Below are 20027 nucleotides of genomic sequence, written 5' to 3'. Positions count from 1 at the left end.
TGTATGTTTCAATAAGGTCGCCTCTGATTCTTCTAAACTCCAATGAGTATTAGCCCAACCTATTCAACCTCTCCTCATAAGAAAACCCCTCCATACCTGGGATTAACCTAGTGAATCTTCTCTGGACTGCCTCTAATGTCAGTATATCTTTCCTTAGATAAGGGGTTCAAAACTGTTCACAGTGTTCCAGGTGTAGTCTAACTCGTGCCTTGAATATTTTTAGCAAGGCTTCCCTATTTTTATACTCCATTCCCTTTGAAGTAAAGGCCAAAATTCCATTTGTCTTTTCTATTACCTGTTGAGCTTGTATGCTAGCTTTTTGTGATTTCGAGCACCAGGACCCTCAAATCCCTCTGCAGCAGCTTTCTGCAGTCTTTCTCCATTTAAATAATATTCAGCTCCTCTATTCTTCTTGCCAGAGTGCATAACCTCAATTACCCACATTATATTCCATCCCAGAGAGTGATGAGAATGTAGAACTTGCTACCATAGGAAGTAGCTGAGGTGAATAGCATAAATACATTTTAAGGGGGAGCTAGGTGATAATGTGAGGTAGAAAGGAATAGATGAATAGGTTGGGAGGTATAAATATCACTGATGTAGACTAGTTGGGCTGAAAGGCCTGTTTTTTTGCTGTAATTTCTTTGTAATTATTACAAAATAAGCCATAATGTTTTCATGTGTGATGTCACTGCCTAATTGCAAAGGGCTGATTGCAAAACTTGGATTGGGTGCAAGGGTGTAATTTGTGTTATTGATTTCTGTCCAAACACTCTCCGCGCGTGTTGTGTTGACTCGTAATGCTTTCTGCTATTGAACTCCGTGCTAAGACTATTGACAAAAGAGCCATAAGGGAAATTAGATTTTTTTTTAAAGTGACAACAATTTGCATTATATAGCACCCTTAACGTAGTAAAATATCCCAAGGTGCCTCAGGAGAGTTATCAAATCGCACAAGGGATATTTGGACACGTGATAGGTTTTACGGAACATTAAGCAGACTTCTAGAGGTTTGGGGCCGAGGCAGCTAAAAGCATGGCTGTCGGGCTGAATGGAACCTAGGATGTTAGGGTAGACTATACTGAGTTGTAATTTGGAATTCACTGTCTGAAAGGCTGGTGGATGCAGTTTCATTGGATATATTTATATCTGAAAAGGAAAGATTGTTTAGCTAGTAGAAAGCAAGGAGTTGACATGAATTGGTCTTTTTCTGGCTGGCAGGATGTGACGAGTGATGTGCCACAGGGATCAGTGTTGGGGCCTCAACTTTTTACAATTTATATAAATGACTTGGATGAAGGGGCAGAAGGAATGGTGGCTAAATTTACAGATGACACAAAGATAGGTAGAATATTAAATTGTGAAGAGAATGTAAGGAGGCTACAAAGTGACATAGATTAATTGAGTGGGCAAGACCTGGCAAATAGAGTGTAATGTGGGGCAAATGTGAAATCGCTCCTTTTGGCAGGAAGAATAAAAAAGAAGCTTCTAGAAATGGCGAGAGATTCAGAGGGATCTGGGTGACCCAGTGCATGAATCACAAAAGGTTGGTATGCAGGTAATTAGGAAAGCTAATAGAATGTTATCATTTATTGTGAGGGGAATTGATTACAAAAGTAGGGAGGTTATGCTTCAGTTATACTGGGCACTGGTGAGACCACATCTGTAGTACTGTGTACAGTACTGGTCTGCTTATTTAAAGAAAGATGTAAATGCATTAGAAGCAGTTCAGAGAAGGTTTACTAGACTAATACCAGGAATGGGTGGGTTATCTTATGAGGAAAGGCTGGACAGGTTAGGCTGGTATCCATTGGAATTTAGTAAGAGGTGACTTAATTGAGACCTTTAAGATCCTGAGGGGTCTTGACAAGGTGGATGTGGAGAGTGTGTTTCCTCTTGTGGGAGAATCTAGAACTCTGTTTTTAAAAATAAGGCGTTGCTCATTTAAGACAAATTGAGGAGAATTTTTTTTTCTGAGGGTTGAGTCTTTGGAACTTTCTTCCTCAAAGGCAGTGGAAGCAGAGTGAATATTTTTATGACAGAGGTATTTAGATTCTTGATTAACAAGAGGGTGAAAGGTTATCAGGGGTCAGCATGAACGTGGGGTTACATTCAGATCAGCCAAGATCTTATTCAATGACAAAGCAGGCTCGAGGGGCCAAGTGGCCTACTCCTTCTAATTTGTATGTCCGTATTGGGAAATGACAAGGGTGTGGGGTGAATGAGAAGCTCTTTACAAGAGGCATGATGGACCAGGTAACATTGCAATTCTCAGAAGAATTTAGGTTACTGGAAAGCTGATCCAGTACAGCTTCAACACAGGTGTCTACGCAACAATGTGGAAAATTGTCCAGATATGTCCTATCCACAAAAAGCAGGACAAATCCAATCTGGTCAATTACTGGTAGGTATCATCAACAGCACTTAGACAGCAATAATCTACTCACTGACACTTAGATTGGGTTCTGCTAGGACCTCTCGGCTCCTGACCACATTACAGCCTTGGTCTAAACATGGGCTGTGAGGTGAATGTGACTGCCCTTGACTTCAAGGCAGCATTTGACTGGGTGTGGCATTAAGAAGCCCTGGCAAAATTAGACTCAATGGGAATCGGGGAAAACTCTTCTCTGGTTAGTCATACCTAGCACAAGGAAAGATGGCTGTGGTTGTTGGAGGCCAATTGTCTCAGCCCCAGGGCATCAGGAATTCTTCAGGATAGTGTCCTCAGTCCAACCATCTTCAGCTACTTCATCAATGACCCCCCACCCCCAAGATAAGGTCAGAAGTGGGGATGTTCATTGCTGTTTTGGCAGCTCCTCAGATATTGAAGCAGCCCCATGTCCATATGCAGCAAGACTTGGGCAATACCTGGGCTTGAACTGATAAGTGGCAAGTAACATTTATGCCACACAAGTGCCAGGCAATTACCACCTCCAGCTAAAGAGAATGTAACCATCGTTCGATGATGTTTAATGGCATTACCATCACTGAATCCCACACTATAAATATTGAGGGATTGCTATTGGCCAGAAACTGAACCAGCCATATAAATACTGTGGCTACAAGAGCAGGTCAGATGCTGTGGATTCGGCAGAGAGTAATTCACCGTCTGACATTCCCCCCCCCGCCCCCGATTGTCACCCTGTCCACCACCTTAAACATTCACACCGTCCACCACCAATGCACAGTGGCAGCAGTGTGTACCATCTACAAGATGCACTGCAGGAACTTGCCAAGGCTCCTTCGACAGAACCTTCCAAACCCGTGACCTGCAAGAGCAAGGGCAGCAGGTGCATGGGAACACCACCACCTGCAAGTTCCCCTCCAAGCCACACACCATCCTAACTTGGAACTATATCGCCGTTCCTTCAATGTCACTGGATCAAAATCCTGGAACTCTGTTCCTAACAGCACCGTGGGTGTACCTGTACCACATGAACTGCAGCGGTTTAAGGCAGTAGCTCACCACCACCTTCTCAAGGGCAATTAGGGATGGGAAATAAATGTTGGCCTTGCCAGCGATGCCCACATCCCATGAAATAATTTTTTAAAAGTTGTCTGTGAAACTGGACCCCATTCTGAATTAGTCTACGGGAGAAAAAATTTTGGGGGAATGAATTGAGTATCTTGTCTCAAAGTGCGCAAATATCTTTTTCAGGCATGTATAGATGAAAACCTGGAAATGGTGGAATTCTTGCTGGCACATAATGCCAATGTTGACCGGCCGGATAATGAGGGATGGACACCACTGCATGTGGCCGCATCATGCGGCTATTCTGAAATTGTTGAGTAAGTTTCAACATTACTTTGGTAAATTCAAATCTGTCTGCTGAAGAAGTGTTATAACAGATGTCTTTCTACCCCCCAAGTTAAAACTTGCCAACGTGTGGAATTCAGCAGGGCTGCTGAGGAGCCTGGTCAATCCGGTGGCCATGAGTAGTAATCCATTTGGCATCTTACCAAGGCCTTGCAATACATTTCATTAGCTTTGTGTAGGTTGCTGATGATTCATTTGTGATCTCGAGCTCCAAGTTGCTGTTTGGCGAAGCATCTATGTGGGTGTCTGAAATATCAAGCAATTGCAGTTTTGGTGTGTGTTTTTTTTTTGACTCCGGTGTCAAAGTTTCATGCTAGGTGTGAAAGGTTCTTGCTATCTTTGCTTGACGTGTGAAAATGCTAATTGGCAAAATGTATCGATGCTGCAAACGTGGGGCTATGTCTGAAGTACTGATGGTTGCAGGTCTGTCCTGCTAAATTGGGCGCATTGTGCAAGAAGTACCCAAGTTTAAGTTTATTTTGCACCTAAGCAATCCCTATTGTTTACATACAAATTAAGTTGTGTCAGCACTGTGTGCCTCTCCTTCCACTGGCTATTTCCCATTACGACTGCAACTATGCTCAGTGACCTTCTTTAAAAATTGAATGCCTCAGTTGATGTTTAAAAAAAATTAATAGGGAATGTTGCTCTAACAATTTTCACCCCTAACTGTTGACATATTGAAACATGACTAAATGTTGCATGTCTGGAAGTAGAGTTTTCAGTGCTACTTAAAATTTGTCCAAGCTTATGGTCAACTGTCCCCCGTCTCCTTTGTGGCATCGTGAAGCACCTTGGAATGTTTTAATTCATTTCAGGCAATTAAGGGGGGGTGTGGGTGCAGTGCTATTATGTGCACTGATTTCCCTGATAAAAAATTTGCTTCTCCAAGACCAAGATTGCAAGAGGGGCAGTTAAAGATGGTGCAACCTGGACGTGTCTTGCACCTTCAAAACCCACAATCACTATCATCTAGAAAGGACAAGGACAGCAGCTAGATGGGAACACCACTACCTGGAATTTCCCCTCCAAGCCACTCACCACCCACCACCCTGACTTGGAAATATATCGCCGTTCCATCAATGTCACTGGGTCAAATCCTGGAACTCCCTTCCTAACAGCACAGTGGGTGTATCTACACCACACAATGCAACGGTTCAATAAGGCAGCTCACCACTACCACAAGGGCAACTAGGGATGGGCAGTAAATGCTGACCCAGCCAGTGAAGCCCACATCCCGTGAATGAATTTTTTAAAAAAAGGTCTGAAAATATATGCTGGAGAGGCTATAGTCAGCTTGCAAATTTTATGGCATTTGCCTTTCAGTATTAGAGGATTGGGAATGTGATTCTTCAGTCCATCATTGAGATATCAGAGGAGTCTGTGGCGTTATCCATACATCTGTAAACTGGGGGAGAGTGTATTTGATCCCCTGTTTGTTGCTTCTCTGTGCATCAATGAATGTGGCACTGGGGCAGTGGCTAAACGGTATTTGTTGTCAATTGACCAATCTATATTTTGGATAAAGAGGTTTCAAATTTCAGGACAAAAATGGTCCCAAGCTTCCTCCACCCCTGAATCCTTTGGAATATTTACAAGGGTATAATTGAGAGCTGATGAATACGCTATACTAAAGAAACTTTTGAAGAATTATTAATAGAGCTTACAGAAAATGGTATGATGGACTCATACAATCATCAGTGACTGTGGAAGGAGTGGTGCGGGAGAGCTAATGTTGGAATATATCCTACTTTCTATTTTTTCCTCATAATTTCAATGTATAAAGAAACTAGCTCACTTAATGAGAGCCTTTTGGTTAACTCCAGAAGTCTTTTTTTTTTTATAAAGTATAAAGAAAAGTTCTCAGTCTGACCTTTTCAATAGACCAGAGGATCTGTTCTGAGCAGATAGCCTTTACTTAGCTTGAGAAAACTCAGCAATAATATCTTTGGCTTTAAAGTGAGACATAACAGCAGAATACTACATTAGACATTTCATGGTATGCTACTCACACTCTTGGAAAACAGCCTATCCTTTCAAACTGCTATGAACAGTGGCCATGAGAGAATAAGTTATGCATATCTGTGTGTCAACCATTGCATTCCTTGAAGTAAGTCAGAGAGTGCAAATAAAGGATAATGGCACAGCCACCAGTAATGGCAGTTAGTATTAGAACCACCGCTCCAGCTCTTCATTCCCTCTTTCCTCTGCAGTCATTGTCCTCCATGCTTCTGGTCTTCTTATTCCCATTTTTTCAATCATGGACAAGGCTTCTCTGATTCCCAACTTTTTTCTTTGTACCTCTGCACCCATATTCCCCTTCCAACCACACCACCTCCTGTGTCAGGACTGGAAAAGCACCCTCAAGTCACTTACAATGACTGTGCTAGATGTCTAGAATCCATTTTAAAGTCCTACGTTACAGAAATATAAAAATAAAGATATAATGAATTCAGTGCTCATGTTTATCATGGAAACTTTCAACATACAGCCATGCTGTCCTGTGGTGGAGCTCCACTGGTTTTAGGGGAGAAGGGAATATGTAATTGTATTGTGAATGCTTTTTAAATGGGATGTTTCCATTTTAAATGTGTCGATAGGAATTGATAATCATGTGTTTCCAGATATAAGACTTTATTAATAGTTAATGTGGGCGTGTCAGTTTTGAACTCCATCCTGTTACAACAGTGAAAAACACCCAGTGGTACAATTATCGATTTACGGTCCTTCCAAACTAATGTTATTTAGAGAGAGAAATTTGAACTCCTCTGGTGAAACATTGATGTTTAGATGTCAGTGGGGCTGGAACTGGTGCCTGTAGCAATTTGAGGCTGAGCATACAAGATTAGTGTATTGATATGATGGTAACAAGTCCAATTAACCAATATTATGAGTAGTAGATACTTTTTCACTCATTATCTGCCAGATACCTAACATCGGGAATTAATCATCAACTTTGGGTATTGGGTCAAACTGCTTGAAATCCACATGAGCAAATTTTCTGCTTACCTGACTGAATATACACACGCACACACTTCCCCTACCTTAGACCCTGCTTGTCGCTTCTGCTTCTCCACCTCTGCACTCATTCTTAAGGATAGTCAGTTGTTGGTTCTTAGACAACTGACAAGATTAGACTTGAGCACTATATGCACAGCGAGGAGAACTGGATCACATTAATAAAATAGTGGTGCGCATTTCCCCAGCCTCCATTTACAAAGGTGTACGACGTTTGTACAACTGTCACTGAGGCACTATGTATGGCATTCTTTGTTTACTTTGCTCTTTATTAAATCTCTAATTTGATGGGAAGCCACCATTAAACAATAGTTGACAACAGCATAACTGAAAGGTTAGAACTTATAAAGGACACATAGAGTTCTTGATCCTTTAGGAAATTTTGTAGGTGTCAACTAAACCGGGGCCTCTGTACAATACAGCAACATATATATATTTGTGTAACATATGGTGCCACTCATGCAATAAAACTTCCAAGGCACTTCACAGTATTATGAAGTAAAATTAAACACGAGCCACATGTTACGGCAGATGGGCAAAAGCTTGTAGCATTTGCTTTTGACTAGCAAAAAGAATATTATATTTGAAGTGCTGGCAGAGACATGCCAAATACCTGTTACACTGAACCGTAAGGTAATTAAGAACCCAAATGCCCTGTGTTGTGCATGCCACTCTTTCTGGCCCTCCCTAGCCTCCTGATGTATTGAATTTAAATCCAAATCTCACTTTGGCCTCTCCCTGTTCTATCTCTACCTTCTCCTCCATCCTTGTATCTTCTAACTCTGGCTTTGTGAGTCTCTTTCCCCTCTTCTCAACTCTACCATTATCAGAGCCTTCAGCTGCTGGGACATATTCTTTAGAACTCACTCCCTAAGTCTTTCCACTTTTTAAAAAAAAAGTGCAGAAAGAACTTCTTAAAACCCATCTTTCTCCATCAAACTTTTGATTTACCATTCTTGCATCTCCCTCCATGCCGCCATGTCCATTCCTTTATCTGTTTCCCTCCACCTTGGTACCCTTTTTGTGTGTTAAAATTGCCATGCAAATGCCATGATTGTGGCTTGTTGTAGATTAGCCCCATGTAACAGGATATATGTGATCCAGGCTTGAACACCTACTGCGGGACCACCTGAGTGTCAGTCAGTTATTTAGAAATTTGTGCTGCAAGGAACAAGAGTGGGACATTTGCCTGTGAACCTTCTTCCAACCTTCACTGAGCTCATGGCTGATCTGTGATCTAACTCCATGTACCTGCCTTTACCTCACATTTCTTAATACCTTTGGTTATCAAAAAAATCTAACCATCATGGATTTATAATTGACAATTGACCGAGAATCGACTGCTGTTTGCAGAAGTAGAGTTCTAAACTTTACCACCCTTTCCGTTTTCTAACTTCGCTCTTCATAAATGTTACACTATGGGGCTTGGGTTTATTAATAAACTCTATTGCTTCTCCATGCATCCTCTATTAAAATAGAGATTTGGAAAATCTCCTACTCTAAGATTTTCTCAGGACTGCAAAATTCGACAAATAGGTAAGAAAGGAACAGAAGGATATGCAGATTGATGGCAGGAGGTTGATGTGGAGCACAAATGCTAGAATGGACTTGTGGGGCTAAATGATTTGTTTCTGTGTTGTACTATCAATGTATATATTTTTTAAAAACCTTGCGTCTTCCAATTTTTGCCTTCCGTATGCAATTTAAAACTTGTAATGATTGTAAGCTTGACATTGATTAATTGTTACTTCCTTATTTATCTTGGCTTCTGTCTGCTTTAAATCCTGGTGGTCTCCTTGCACATGTTTCCCCCTCCAACTATGTTTCTTTTTTTTTCAAACTGTAACCATACATGTTCAATATTTTTAAAATTTGTTGTAGGTGTTTAATCAGCCATGGTGCCAACATTGCCGCTGTGAATAGTGATGGGCAGTTGCCAATTGACCTCGCAGAGGAGGACTACATGGAGACCCTGCTGCAAGATCACATTAACAAGCAGGGTATGTTTGAGCCTTTGGAAACTATGGGTGGTACAATAATGTCTAAATTACAAATACACTGAGCTGACATGAATTGTATCACTCTTGCTTCTGAGTCAGGAAATTGTGGGTTCAAGTCTCACTCCAGAGACTTGAGCGTTATACTACACTGAGGGAGTGCTGCACTGTCAGAGATGTCATCACCCAGTTGAAACGTTTAACCAAAATCTCACCTCCATCCTCAGGTGGGATGTAATAAGTCCCATGGCACAATTTGAAACAGCAGGAACATTCTCCTGTGTCTTGACCAATATTTATCCTTCAACGAACATCACAAAAATGGATTAATATAAAAGCAAAATACTGTGGATGCTAGAAATCCAAAATAAAAATTAAGTGCTGGAAAATCTCAGGTCCGGCAGCATCTGTGGAGATAGAAACAGAATTAACGTTTCAAGTCCAATATGACTTCACTAAAATGGATTATCTGGCTACTATCACCTTGTTGTTTGTGGGACTTTACTGTGTACAAATTGGTTGCTTCATTTCCTACAGCAGTTGACTACATTTGGTAATTTGATATATTCTAAAACGAACAATTTGCAAGGCTGCGTAAAAAGAGCAGGTGAATGGAACTATTGCATAGCTTCCTCCTGTCCTATATAATCCTACAACTTCAAGAGTAATTCATTGCATGTAAAGTACTTTAGGATGTTGTGAAAGGCACTATACAAGCCTTTCTTTCCTATTTAGCTACCAATTTTTCTTGGCACATTTAAGTGTGCACAAGATCAGAGCTGTCACTTGTAGTAAATCCTCACTAACTTAACCATCCTTCATAACTTGCAAAAAACATTGAAATAGTAGAATTCAGGTCAGTGCTTAATTCTGAGTTATGTTTACCCAAGAGGAGTGGGAGCTGCTGACTTGGGAATCTTGCTTGCCCTGCTGAATTTTCATGTTATTTCATGTTGGAACATGAAAATGGGGTAATTGAGAGGTGTTGTGACAATGACTGCAATTGTTTCTTCTGTTATCAGCACATGTTCAGATACAGTGTCCACCATATTCATTGACCTACATTGGCTCCCAGTCCAGCAGTGCCTCAATTTACGTGGTTGGGGCTATGTTGTGATCCCTAAAATAGGGCGGCTTTGTAATGTTTGTTGGTTTAAAGTGCTTGTCAAAGTCCTTGTGAAACTTTTAGGTTTGAAGTGTCAATGTGTTGTTGTGCTATATTTTACCTTTTATGTCCTTACTGTGTTTGCAATGTTAGAAAGCCCCTGTTCTTGTTTCTGTAGGCATTGATGTGGAGTCTGCCCGGCGTGAGGAAGAGGAATTGATGCTACAGCATGCCAGACAGTGGCTAAACAGTGGGAAGATAGAGGAGGCATCTCACCCAAAATCTGGTGCCAATGCTCTCCATGTCGCTGCAGCCAAAGGCTACATAGAGGTGATGAGGCAAGTATAAATTCCCTTTTGCCCTGTGTCTGGAACGTGCTCCTACCAGGGCTACAAAAGTTTGAATTAGGGTCTCTGCATAGTGAAATGATTTGGGGCAAGGTGGTAATAAAGGGCTCTTCCGCTAAGGAGAAAGTTTGGCAGGAGGAATTGCCTATGTTCCTATATCGTTTCACATAGATGTGGAAAGTGACATTGAGGACAGGATCAGATTGTGACATGATGTCCATTACTCATTTGGTAAGACACACTCTCCTGAGTCAGAAGTTTGTTGGTTCAAGCCCCAATCCAGGACTTGAGCATAAAATGTAGGCTGATAGCATTGTATTCCTGGAAGAATAGTGCACTGACAAGATACAGGGCTTTGTGATGTTAAAAACACCCTTTCTGCATGTTCGTTTGGACATTAAAGATCCTATGCTCAAAAGGACTTTTCACATTCGCCTACATAAGAGTCACTGCATTTCAAAAGTAATTGTGGACTGCTTTGAGACGAATTGTGAGATGGGCACTGCTTTATAAACGCAAGTTCTTTTGCTTTTCTACCTCTGAGGTGAGGTGAATTTTATTTTTGAGGGCTGGGGTTGCATTGCTTTCTTCACTTTGATGTATCACAGCACATTTGCATTGTTTTGCCAGAAGTAGTACAGATCAATATCAAGGGATTGGATTCCATAGTATGCTAAAGCAAGAACTGAGATCAAATCCAGCATGTCATCTCCGGCATCCACGCCAGATGGTATATAAATCCAACTGACTTTGAAAGACCTCAGCAATCTACTTGAGTCCTCTGGAAAATCCATCATAGTTTATAATGTTGGAAGAGAGCAGATGCTTGTGCTGCCACTCTCCTGACTTAAAAAATGATCTGTGCTTACGTGCTTAAATGCACATAGAGACCTGTTGTCACCATGCTCAGTTTGAGATGCAATTGGGAAGCATAATTCTGGTTGTGTAGCTGCATTTTGTGCTACAATGATAGCTGAGTAATGCCAATAACTGGGATAACTTGCAGCCTTAATATAAATGGTTATCTGGAGAGCGCAGAGCGCCTGGATTTCCTTCAGAGTAGAGTAGTTTAAAGCGAGATTTAACACAGCTGTTCAAACTTGGAAGGGTTTTGATAGAGTAGATAGGGAGAAACTACCTGAGCAGAGGAGTGGGACTAATTGGTAGCTCTTTCAGAGAAATGGCTCAGGCACGATGGACCAAAAAGATTCCTTCTGTTCTGTATGCGATGACTGACAAATTCCTGCAAGTGTATATGTCATCTCTTGTTTTCTCTTCTTTGGGTGTTGAGTCATATTTTTGGAAGGAGTTCGCTGAGTAAGTACTTACCATCTGTGATGACTCAACTAAACTGTGGAGTTACCTTCCATTTTGACCAGTGTAATTTTTATTGCAGGCTACTCCTTCAAGCAGGATTCAGTGTTCACGCACAAGATAAAGATGGTTGGACTCCATTGCATGCTGCTGCACACTGGGGAATGGAAGATTCCTGCAGGCTCCTTGTGGAGCATTTCTGTGACATGGAAGCATTAAATAATTCGGTATGTTTTTTATTACAATTTTTTTTTATCAGTTCTCTTCAACTGCAATTTATCACTTTTATCAAATTGGAGTATCTGGCCAAAATAAGTAAAATATTTAAATGCAGATTTCTATGGAGAACTATCTACCTCTACTGTTGATGTGTGATTGAGTTCAATTTAGCTGCCACAGTAAAATCCAGCAAAATTTGAAGAGAAGATTTGATGCCTTATACTCAACCCATTGAATCTGTTGAAACTAAATGGAAGGAAAATCAGGTGCAAAAGCTATGTAATCCTTGCCAGCGGATTTGTCTTTCTGAACTTCACCCAGTGCCTATTTCACATTCAGGTGATGAAGATGAAAATCTGTTCCATTGTTTTCAACAGAAAGAGGTTGGAAAGCGGGAAGTTTGACACACTTTACACTGGTTTCTCCTCCTAGAAATGGAAAGTTCAATTGGTATTTGAACAGTTTTTTTTTCCCTTTTGTGGCTCTTAGGGCTGCAAGTGTACAACTAAGTGGCTCATGAAAAGAGAAAAAGGTCTTGGCCATTCCCTCATCCAAAGGCTAATGGACATAGAGTGGGTGGAAGATAATTGGACATCCACTGAAAGTGCCTTCAAGAACAGGAGGGGCAAAATGAGGAATTTATTCAAAGCTTGCAGTTAATCTGACCATTTTTCACCATAAAGTATGAGAGGAATGAATTGGTGCCGAGCAGGTACTCAAGTTACCAGGGTGGCTGACGTTTGCACCAAGACACCAAAACTAAAATTTATTAATGGAAATTAGCATCAAATGGGATTTTTTTTTTCCGCTGGTAGGGCCAGACACCATTTGATGTTGCAGATGAGGACATTTTGGGATTACTTGAGGACCTGCAGAAGAAACAGGATGACGTGAGTGTTGAGTTTAAATTTATATATTTTACTAATATCTGTATTTGATTAAAACTCCTGTATCTGTCATACTCCCTGTGATCGCATTTTGCACTTAAGAATTCCTCTGCTCACCGCCCTCTGCACATTCGGGTCTCCAGGTTCCTGAAAATCACTCACGACTTCATAAGGTCTGTGTTTTTTTTCTCAGCAATTGACATTTCTGATGTCAAAAAGAGGAGTTTAAAACAAATTTTAAAAAAAACTTTTCTAATTATGCATTAAATGTTAACACAATTTCAAATTTGTCAATTCGACTGTCCTTTCTGTCTTGGGGGCGATGGTGGCACAGTGGCAATGTCAAGGGGCTAGTAATCCAGAGGCCCAGGCTAATGCTTGGGGGAAAGTTTCAAATCCCACTATGCCAGCTGGCGGTATTTAAACTCATTTAATAAAACCTGGAATATAAAGTTGGCATCAGTGATGGTGACCATGCAGCCATTATTGATTGTCATAATGACTATCTGGATCACTAATGTCCTTTAGAGAAAGAAATCTGCCATCCTTATCTGATCTGGCCTGCATGTATCTCCAGACCCACAGCAATGTGGTTGATTCTTAAAGGCCCCCTGAAGTGACCTAGCAAGCCACTCAGTTCAAGGGCACTTAGAGTTGGGCAACAAATTCCGACCTTCCTAGTGACGCCCACAATCCATGAAAGAATAAAGTACAATCCCTGAAGTTTTAATGTCAGCTTTTCTCAAAAACCTGGACTTAGATTTGTTGCTATTTCTGCCCAGAGCTGTGAGGTGATTTTGTATTATGTACACATGCATGCATCATTTACTTTTTCATTCTAGCAGAGTCTGGTCAAGAAAAAAGGACAAATCTAAGAGTTAAAGTCAGCAAGTTGTGTATATGTGTGTCTTAACAGTGTGGAAATAATTTCATATCTGTTTTGGCTCTTGCCTGTTGCTTCAGAAAATGTGTTCAAGTGAGAGAGAAAGGCAGAGTGTCTTTCCTCATGCTAATTTTCAATTTTTTTTCCCCAAACACAATTCTTTCTTCCCCATCCCCCCACAAAAATTGAATTTTGAAGCCAACCTCCATTGTCTTCTAGGATTCGATGTGGTAAATTCTAATTGTTAATGTCTATGATAAAGAGAGAAAGACAAATATGGCGATGATTTCTTTATTCATTCTACTTTGGGGCTTTTTCCCTCTCCTAGAAATTGTGTTATGAAAACAAGCAAATTGGTTTGTTAGAAATTAATGGGATGGAGGGGAAACAAGAAATAGCTTTTTGATGAAGCCTTTGATCTTTCAGTCTGCCTTGAAAGGAAGTAGGTGGAGGGTTATGTAAGAAATGTGGCACAGCAGATTATGAAATGGGGAGGCCCTAGGGTTTGAGTGGTAGCTCAAAGGAGAAGAGGTAGGGACAGTAATAGGCCTGGGAAAGGGTGAGATTAGTTGGAAGAGTAAAGGCTAGGATGTGCAATGAACAGGGTGTGAGTGGAGCATGATTAATTGGTGAGGGAATGGGAAGGAAGTTTCGCAGCCTCTTGTTGTTAATCCTTTCCCGGGCACAGCATTCACCAATACCTGTGTGAAGGAGAGGTAGAAGATGACAAAGAAGTAAAAACTGAGGGGGGAGAACACATGAAAAAGTGGAGTAGAAGCAGAGACAGAAATAATAGACACACGAGATAGATAAGCAAGGACATATTCTCTATGTTAAGGTGTACAAAGCCACAGGAGTTCAACGAGTGATGAATTAAAAATCTTACACCTGCTAAAATTCCTATGATTTACATTGCAATTTCCTATGACCACATTTTTAGTATAAACTTGTCATGATGTAATTATACCCTCTCGCTAATGGAGGGGCTACGTTGCCACCATTCTCAACTAGATCTAATTGCGACGTGACATATTTACACAGTTTCCATTATAAATGTGGCTGCTGGAAATTATGATAGTGTATTACTTTAAAACAGGAACTCAATTCCATCAGCCCCATGGCTCATGAAACTCCCTTTAACCATACCATACCTAAAGATTACACTTGGCCCTGATTCTCATACCAAGTTCAAGGGGAAATTGGCTAGTATTTAAAACGAGCAATGTTTCTGTAAGAAATATCAGTACATACCTCCCTAGGCACATCCCATTAAGGCAGTGAGTAGTTGAATATTGCAGATGAGGAATGCCTTTTTTTATTCATTCATGGGATGTAACTGTTGCTGGCTAGGCTAGCATTTATTGCCCATCCCTAATTGTCCTTGAGAAGGTGGTGCTGATCTGCTGCCTTGAACCACCGCTGCCCATGTGATGGTAGACCCACCTTGCCATTTGAGAGGAAGTTCCAGGATTTCGACCCAGTGCCAGTGAAGGCATGACAATATCGTAGTAAATCAGGTTGGTGAGTGGCTTGGAGGGGAACTTGCAGGTGGTAGTGTTCCCATGTGTTTGCTGTTTGGAAGGTGCTAGGAAGGAAGCTTGGCAAATTTAGTGCATCTTGTGTGTGGTACACACAGTTGCCACAGTGCACCAATGAGGGAGGAAGTGGAATATTTACAGGGGTGGATGAGGTGTCCTGGATGGTGTCGAGCTTCTTGTGTTGTTGAAACTGTAATCATTCTGGCAAGTGAAGAGTAATCCATCCCACTCCTGACTCGTGCCTCGTAGATGATGGATCGGCTTTCAGGAGTCAGCAGGTGAGTTCCTCACTGCAGGATACCAGACCTCTGATCTGATACTGTAGCCACGGTATTTATATGGCTGGTCCAGTTCAGTTTAGGATGTTGATGATAGGGGGTTCAGCAATGGTAATGCTGTTGACTGGATTGAGTTAGGAGGTGGTAGATCTCAGAGCACCTCCTGTTTGGGGAAGAGAACATCAGTTAGAGATCCCACTCCTACTACTGTCCAGTTAAATTGGAAGTGTATGCTCTGGACACAGGACAAAAATGAGATCGGGCCTGAACTATGATTCTCCATGAATAGTGCCCCCCATCTGACTATCTAGGATAGTATAGGACAAGGTAGCAGAGGCTGTCCAGACAAGAATATTCAACTAGGGTATGGGGGTGGAGGGGGGGGGACACACTTGTTATTCCCTAGTGCTTGTGTGCCTCAATTATCACACCCAAAACTACAAATGCAGCAGTTAGACCACAGCATTGAGAACTTGGAGAGTTTATGATGCAATTGAGCTTTTGGTCTGCATTCTTCTATTAACACAGCTAAGGACCGAAAAAGAAGAAAAGATGAAACGAGCCATCATTGAAACCTCTGTACAGCAACAGCAGCAGCCGGCCAAACCCAGGAAGTAAGGAATCTCTGCACTATTATGTTTTGGTACTCAATATTTTAATGACCTTTGTGCTGTTATTTAATGTGTGAGATTCACATGGATAGAAAGGTAGAGGAGGGGAAAAAAAGGCCTTTCTATCCCAGCTGATCACTGACTTTAATACATTACAAATCAATAAATCTTACTGAGTAACATTAGGATAGGGGCAGTTTTCATCCCTAACGACGATTGCAAACTTGGGACAATGAATTCCAAATTTGCCACAGGCTGGTTGGGTGGGAGTGGCTGTGATCTTTTCCACTGCTGACTCCTCTGTGAATTATGCTCATTATTTCGCTCATTGTGATGAGTTGGATGACTACAGCAACTTCAGTGGAATGCATGATTGGAGGTGGGTGATGTTCTTGCAGGTCAGCTATAAATATAGTGCTTAACTCCTCTAGTGACTCAGATGGCAAAGGCAGAAAGCAATTGATGCGTAAAGATCAAATGATTATTCCTCAATTGTGGCAAGTTAGTTGATCTCTGCGAGGGTGGGTTGGTGGCAGTGGAACTCCTACAGTGCATCTCTGAAATTATCTTATGAGGAAAGGTTGAGCAGGTTCGGCCTATAACTTTTGGACTTAAGAAGAATGAGGCACGATCTTATATTTTAATAAGATCCTGAGGGGACTTGGCAGGGTGGAACCTGAGATGATGTTTCCACTTAAGGGCAAGACTAGAACTAAGGGGCACAGTTTAAAAATTGGGAGTCTCCCATTTAAGACTGAGATGAGGAGAAATTGTTTCTCTCGGAGGGTCATTAGTCTTTGGAATTCTCTACCCCAGTGAGCAGTCAAGCTGGGTCATTGAATATTTTCAAGGCTGAGTCAAAGAGATTTTTGATTGACAAGGGTGTTGAGAGTTATGGCGGGGTAGGGGGGCTGTGGGGTGGGTTGAGGGTAGGGGAGGCAGGCAGACAGAATGTGGAGTTGAGGCCACAAACAGATCAGCCAAGACCTTTTGGAAAGGTGGAGCAGACCCGAGAGTCCAAATGGCCTGTTCCAGCTCCTAGTTCTTGCGTTGATGCAGAAGTCGGGGTTCCTGCTTCTGAGCCCTAGCCAGTGACTTCCTCACCCACTTCTTTGCTGGAAAGTTTATTTGTGAGCATTTATCCGAGGCCAGGATCAGGGTTTGCTGTCATGCCCACCACAGTCAACTCTCTTAAGACTGAAGGATTGTTTGGGTGAGGTACTACAAAACAAAGGCTGGTGCTTCCAGGGGCTAGGGGAAAGAACGCTACGGAAGCAAAATCAGTGTGAAGGAGGAAAGATAAAAGCAAAACACTAAGGATGCTGAAAATCTGAAACAAAAACAGAAAATGCTGGAAAATCTCAGCAGGCCTAATAGCATCTGTGGAGAGAAAAACAGAGTTAACGTTTTGAGTCTGTATGACTCTTCTGAGCAGAGCAATGTTTGATTTGGTTCAATTAAATTTTCACAAACGTGGAGAATTTGGATCTAGGACGGTTGGAAGTTGGAAGGGCTGCATTTAATTTGATGGTTGAGGTCAAAGGGAAATAGGAAATCAAAGCAAGATTTTTTATTTTAGTAAGTTGATATAATTGTGCGACAAATTACAGTTTCCATTGTTTAAATCATCCATGTTTAAAATGGACAGTCTCTCATATTGGCCAAAAAGCATTAATCTTCAGAACTTGCATTGTTGACATGGGCATGATGGGCCGAATGGCCTCCTTCTGTTCTAAAAGCAAAATACTGCCGATGCTGAAAATCTGAAACAAAAACAAAAATTGGCGGTAAAAGCTCAGCAGGTCTGACAGCATCTGTGGAGAGAAAGACAGGGTTAACGTTTCGAGTTCGTATGAACTAGAGAGAAGTAAAAGTGTGGTGAAATATATACTGTTAAAGCGGGGTGGGACAGGGGAAGCTGGCTGGAAAGGTAGTGATAGGTGAAGGCAAAGAAGAGATTACAAAAGATGTCGTAAACCAAAGGTCGAAGGGGTGTTGAGGGTGGTGATACTGGCTAAAGGAGGTGCTAATGGTGACATTAAGAGTAGAAAGCAGAATGAGCAAATGACAGATGGCCCGGGTGGGGCTGGGGGGGAGGGGATGGAGTGGGGAAAAAAGATCGAAATAGGCTAAAAGGTGAGGATAAAACAATGAACGAAAATTTTTAGAAAAATAGAAATAGGTGGGAAAAAAAATATTAAAAATTTTTTAACTGAAAAAAGGGGATCGAAAAGGGGTGAGAGTTCATGATCTGAAGTTGTTGAACTCAATGTTAAATCCGGAAGTGCCTAACCAGGAGATGTTCTCATGCCCACATGTCCGTCCTTGGCCTGCTGCAATGTTCCAGTGAAGCTGAACGCAAACTGGAGGAACAGCACCTCATCTTCCGACTAGGCACTTTACAGCCTTCCAGACTTGACACTGAGTTCAACAACTTCAGACCATGAACTTTCTCCTCCATTCTCGCCCCTTTTTGATCTCCTTTTTTCAAATATTTATTTTTAAATTTTTCTATATATATTTTTCCCCAACTATTTCTATTATTTTTTAAAATTTCCATTCATTGTTGTATCCCCACCTTTTAGCCTATTTCGATCTTTTTTCCCCACACCGTCCCCTCCCTCCCAGCCCCACGTGGGCTATCTGTCACTTGCTCATTCTGATTTTTACTCTTAATGTCACCATTAACACCTCCTTTAGCCAGTATCACTACCCTCAACACCCCTTTGACCTTTTGTTTATGACATCTTTTGCAATCTCTCCTTTGCTTCCACCTATCACTGGCCTTCTATCTAGCTTCACCTGTCCCACCCCGCTTAATAAATAGTATATATTTCACCACACTTTTTTTACTTCTCTTTAGTTCTGAAGAAGATTCACAGACTCTAAACTCTGACTTTCTCTCCACAGATGCTGTCAGACCTGCTGAGTTTTTTTTCCAGTAATTTTTGTTTTTGGCCGCCTCCTGTGTTGTAATGACTGACTCATTAACTAGCAAATTTGAAAATGACGTTATAGTCCAAAGTGCTGCAAGTTATTTTAGGCAGAAACATCTGTGATTACTCACTAGTTCACACCTGATTTGGCTGCACTGAATGCAAGAACAACCTTGAGTAAATAACACCATGTTAATGTTCAATTACCTTTTGTGCATTTAACCCCCACTAATCCCTCTAAGTGGTGTGGAGTTACAGTGCATACTAATTGTGATGCAATTTAAATAAAGCTAGTTGCAGCATGCTGTCTTGTTTAGTTTATTCAATGGTGGCCTAAGGCATTCTTGCTTTCTTGCTGATTAGTAATAGTGCAAATAGACCTCCTAGCAGTCATTGTGTATAACTGAGAATTGCATTTGCACGTAAGCACAATAAGAAATTAGCAAGTGTTTCAGAACAGGAAACCATGGCAGGATTTTTTTTCAAAAAAGACTGAAAGAATTGCTAGTGGGAAAGGGGATACAGGAATCACAATAAGAAAAGCTAATGGGAGTTTTAGAAGTGATGCTACAGCTTTTTCCTCAAAATTTTACTGCTGTTATGTAAATATACAAAGCACCTCCAATAATGCATAATGCTAAAAAAAACAAAAACAAAAAACTGCGGATGCTGGAAATCCAAAACAAAAACAGAATTACCTGGAAAAACGTAGCAAGTCTGGCAGCATCGGCGGAGAAGAAAAGAGTTGACGTTTCGCGTCTTCATGACCCTTCAACAGAACTAGGTGAATCCAAGGAGGGGGGTGAAATATAAGCTGGTTTAAGGTGTGTGTGTGTGTGTGTGTGTGTGTGTGTGTGTGTGTGGTGGGGGGGAGAGTGGTGGTGTGGTTGTAGGGACAAGCAAGCAGTGATAGGAGCAGATCATCAAAAGATATCACAGACATAAGAACAAAAGAACACAGAGGTGTTGAAGTTGGTGATATTATCTAAACGAATGTGCTAATTAAGAATGGATGGTAGGGCACTCAAGGTATAGCTCTAGTGGGGGTGGGGGGGGCATAAAATATTTAAAAATAAT

The 20027-nt window shown here is 41.3% G+C and overlaps 1 protein-coding gene across 1 annotated transcript in view; it reads left to right on the top strand.

Annotated features, from left to right (window-relative positions):
- LOC121271618 (protein phosphatase 1 regulatory subunit 12C-like) overlaps positions 1 to 20027 on the top strand; it is a 71996-nt gene that overhangs the window by 4761 nt on the left and 47208 nt on the right. The window contains exons 2-7 of the mRNA XM_041177658.1: positions 3659 to 3789; positions 8717 to 8835; positions 10116 to 10275; positions 11681 to 11825; positions 12633 to 12707; positions 15932 to 16017. Of these exons, the coding sequence (XP_041033592.1) occupies positions 3659 to 3789; positions 8717 to 8835; positions 10116 to 10275; positions 11681 to 11825; positions 12633 to 12707; positions 15932 to 16017 (716 nt within the window). The remainder of the gene's footprint in view (positions 1 to 3658; positions 3790 to 8716; positions 8836 to 10115; positions 10276 to 11680; positions 11826 to 12632; positions 12708 to 15931; positions 16018 to 20027) is intronic.

This window comes from Carcharodon carcharias, chromosome 31, assembly GCF_017639515.1.
Source record: "Carcharodon carcharias isolate sCarCar2 chromosome 31, sCarCar2.pri, whole genome shotgun sequence".
NCBI classification, from domain to species: domain Eukaryota; kingdom Metazoa; phylum Chordata; class Chondrichthyes; order Lamniformes; family Lamnidae; genus Carcharodon; species Carcharodon carcharias.
The sequence above is the reverse complement of the archived record's forward strand: the minus strand, read 5'-3'. Positions and strand labels throughout refer to the sequence as shown.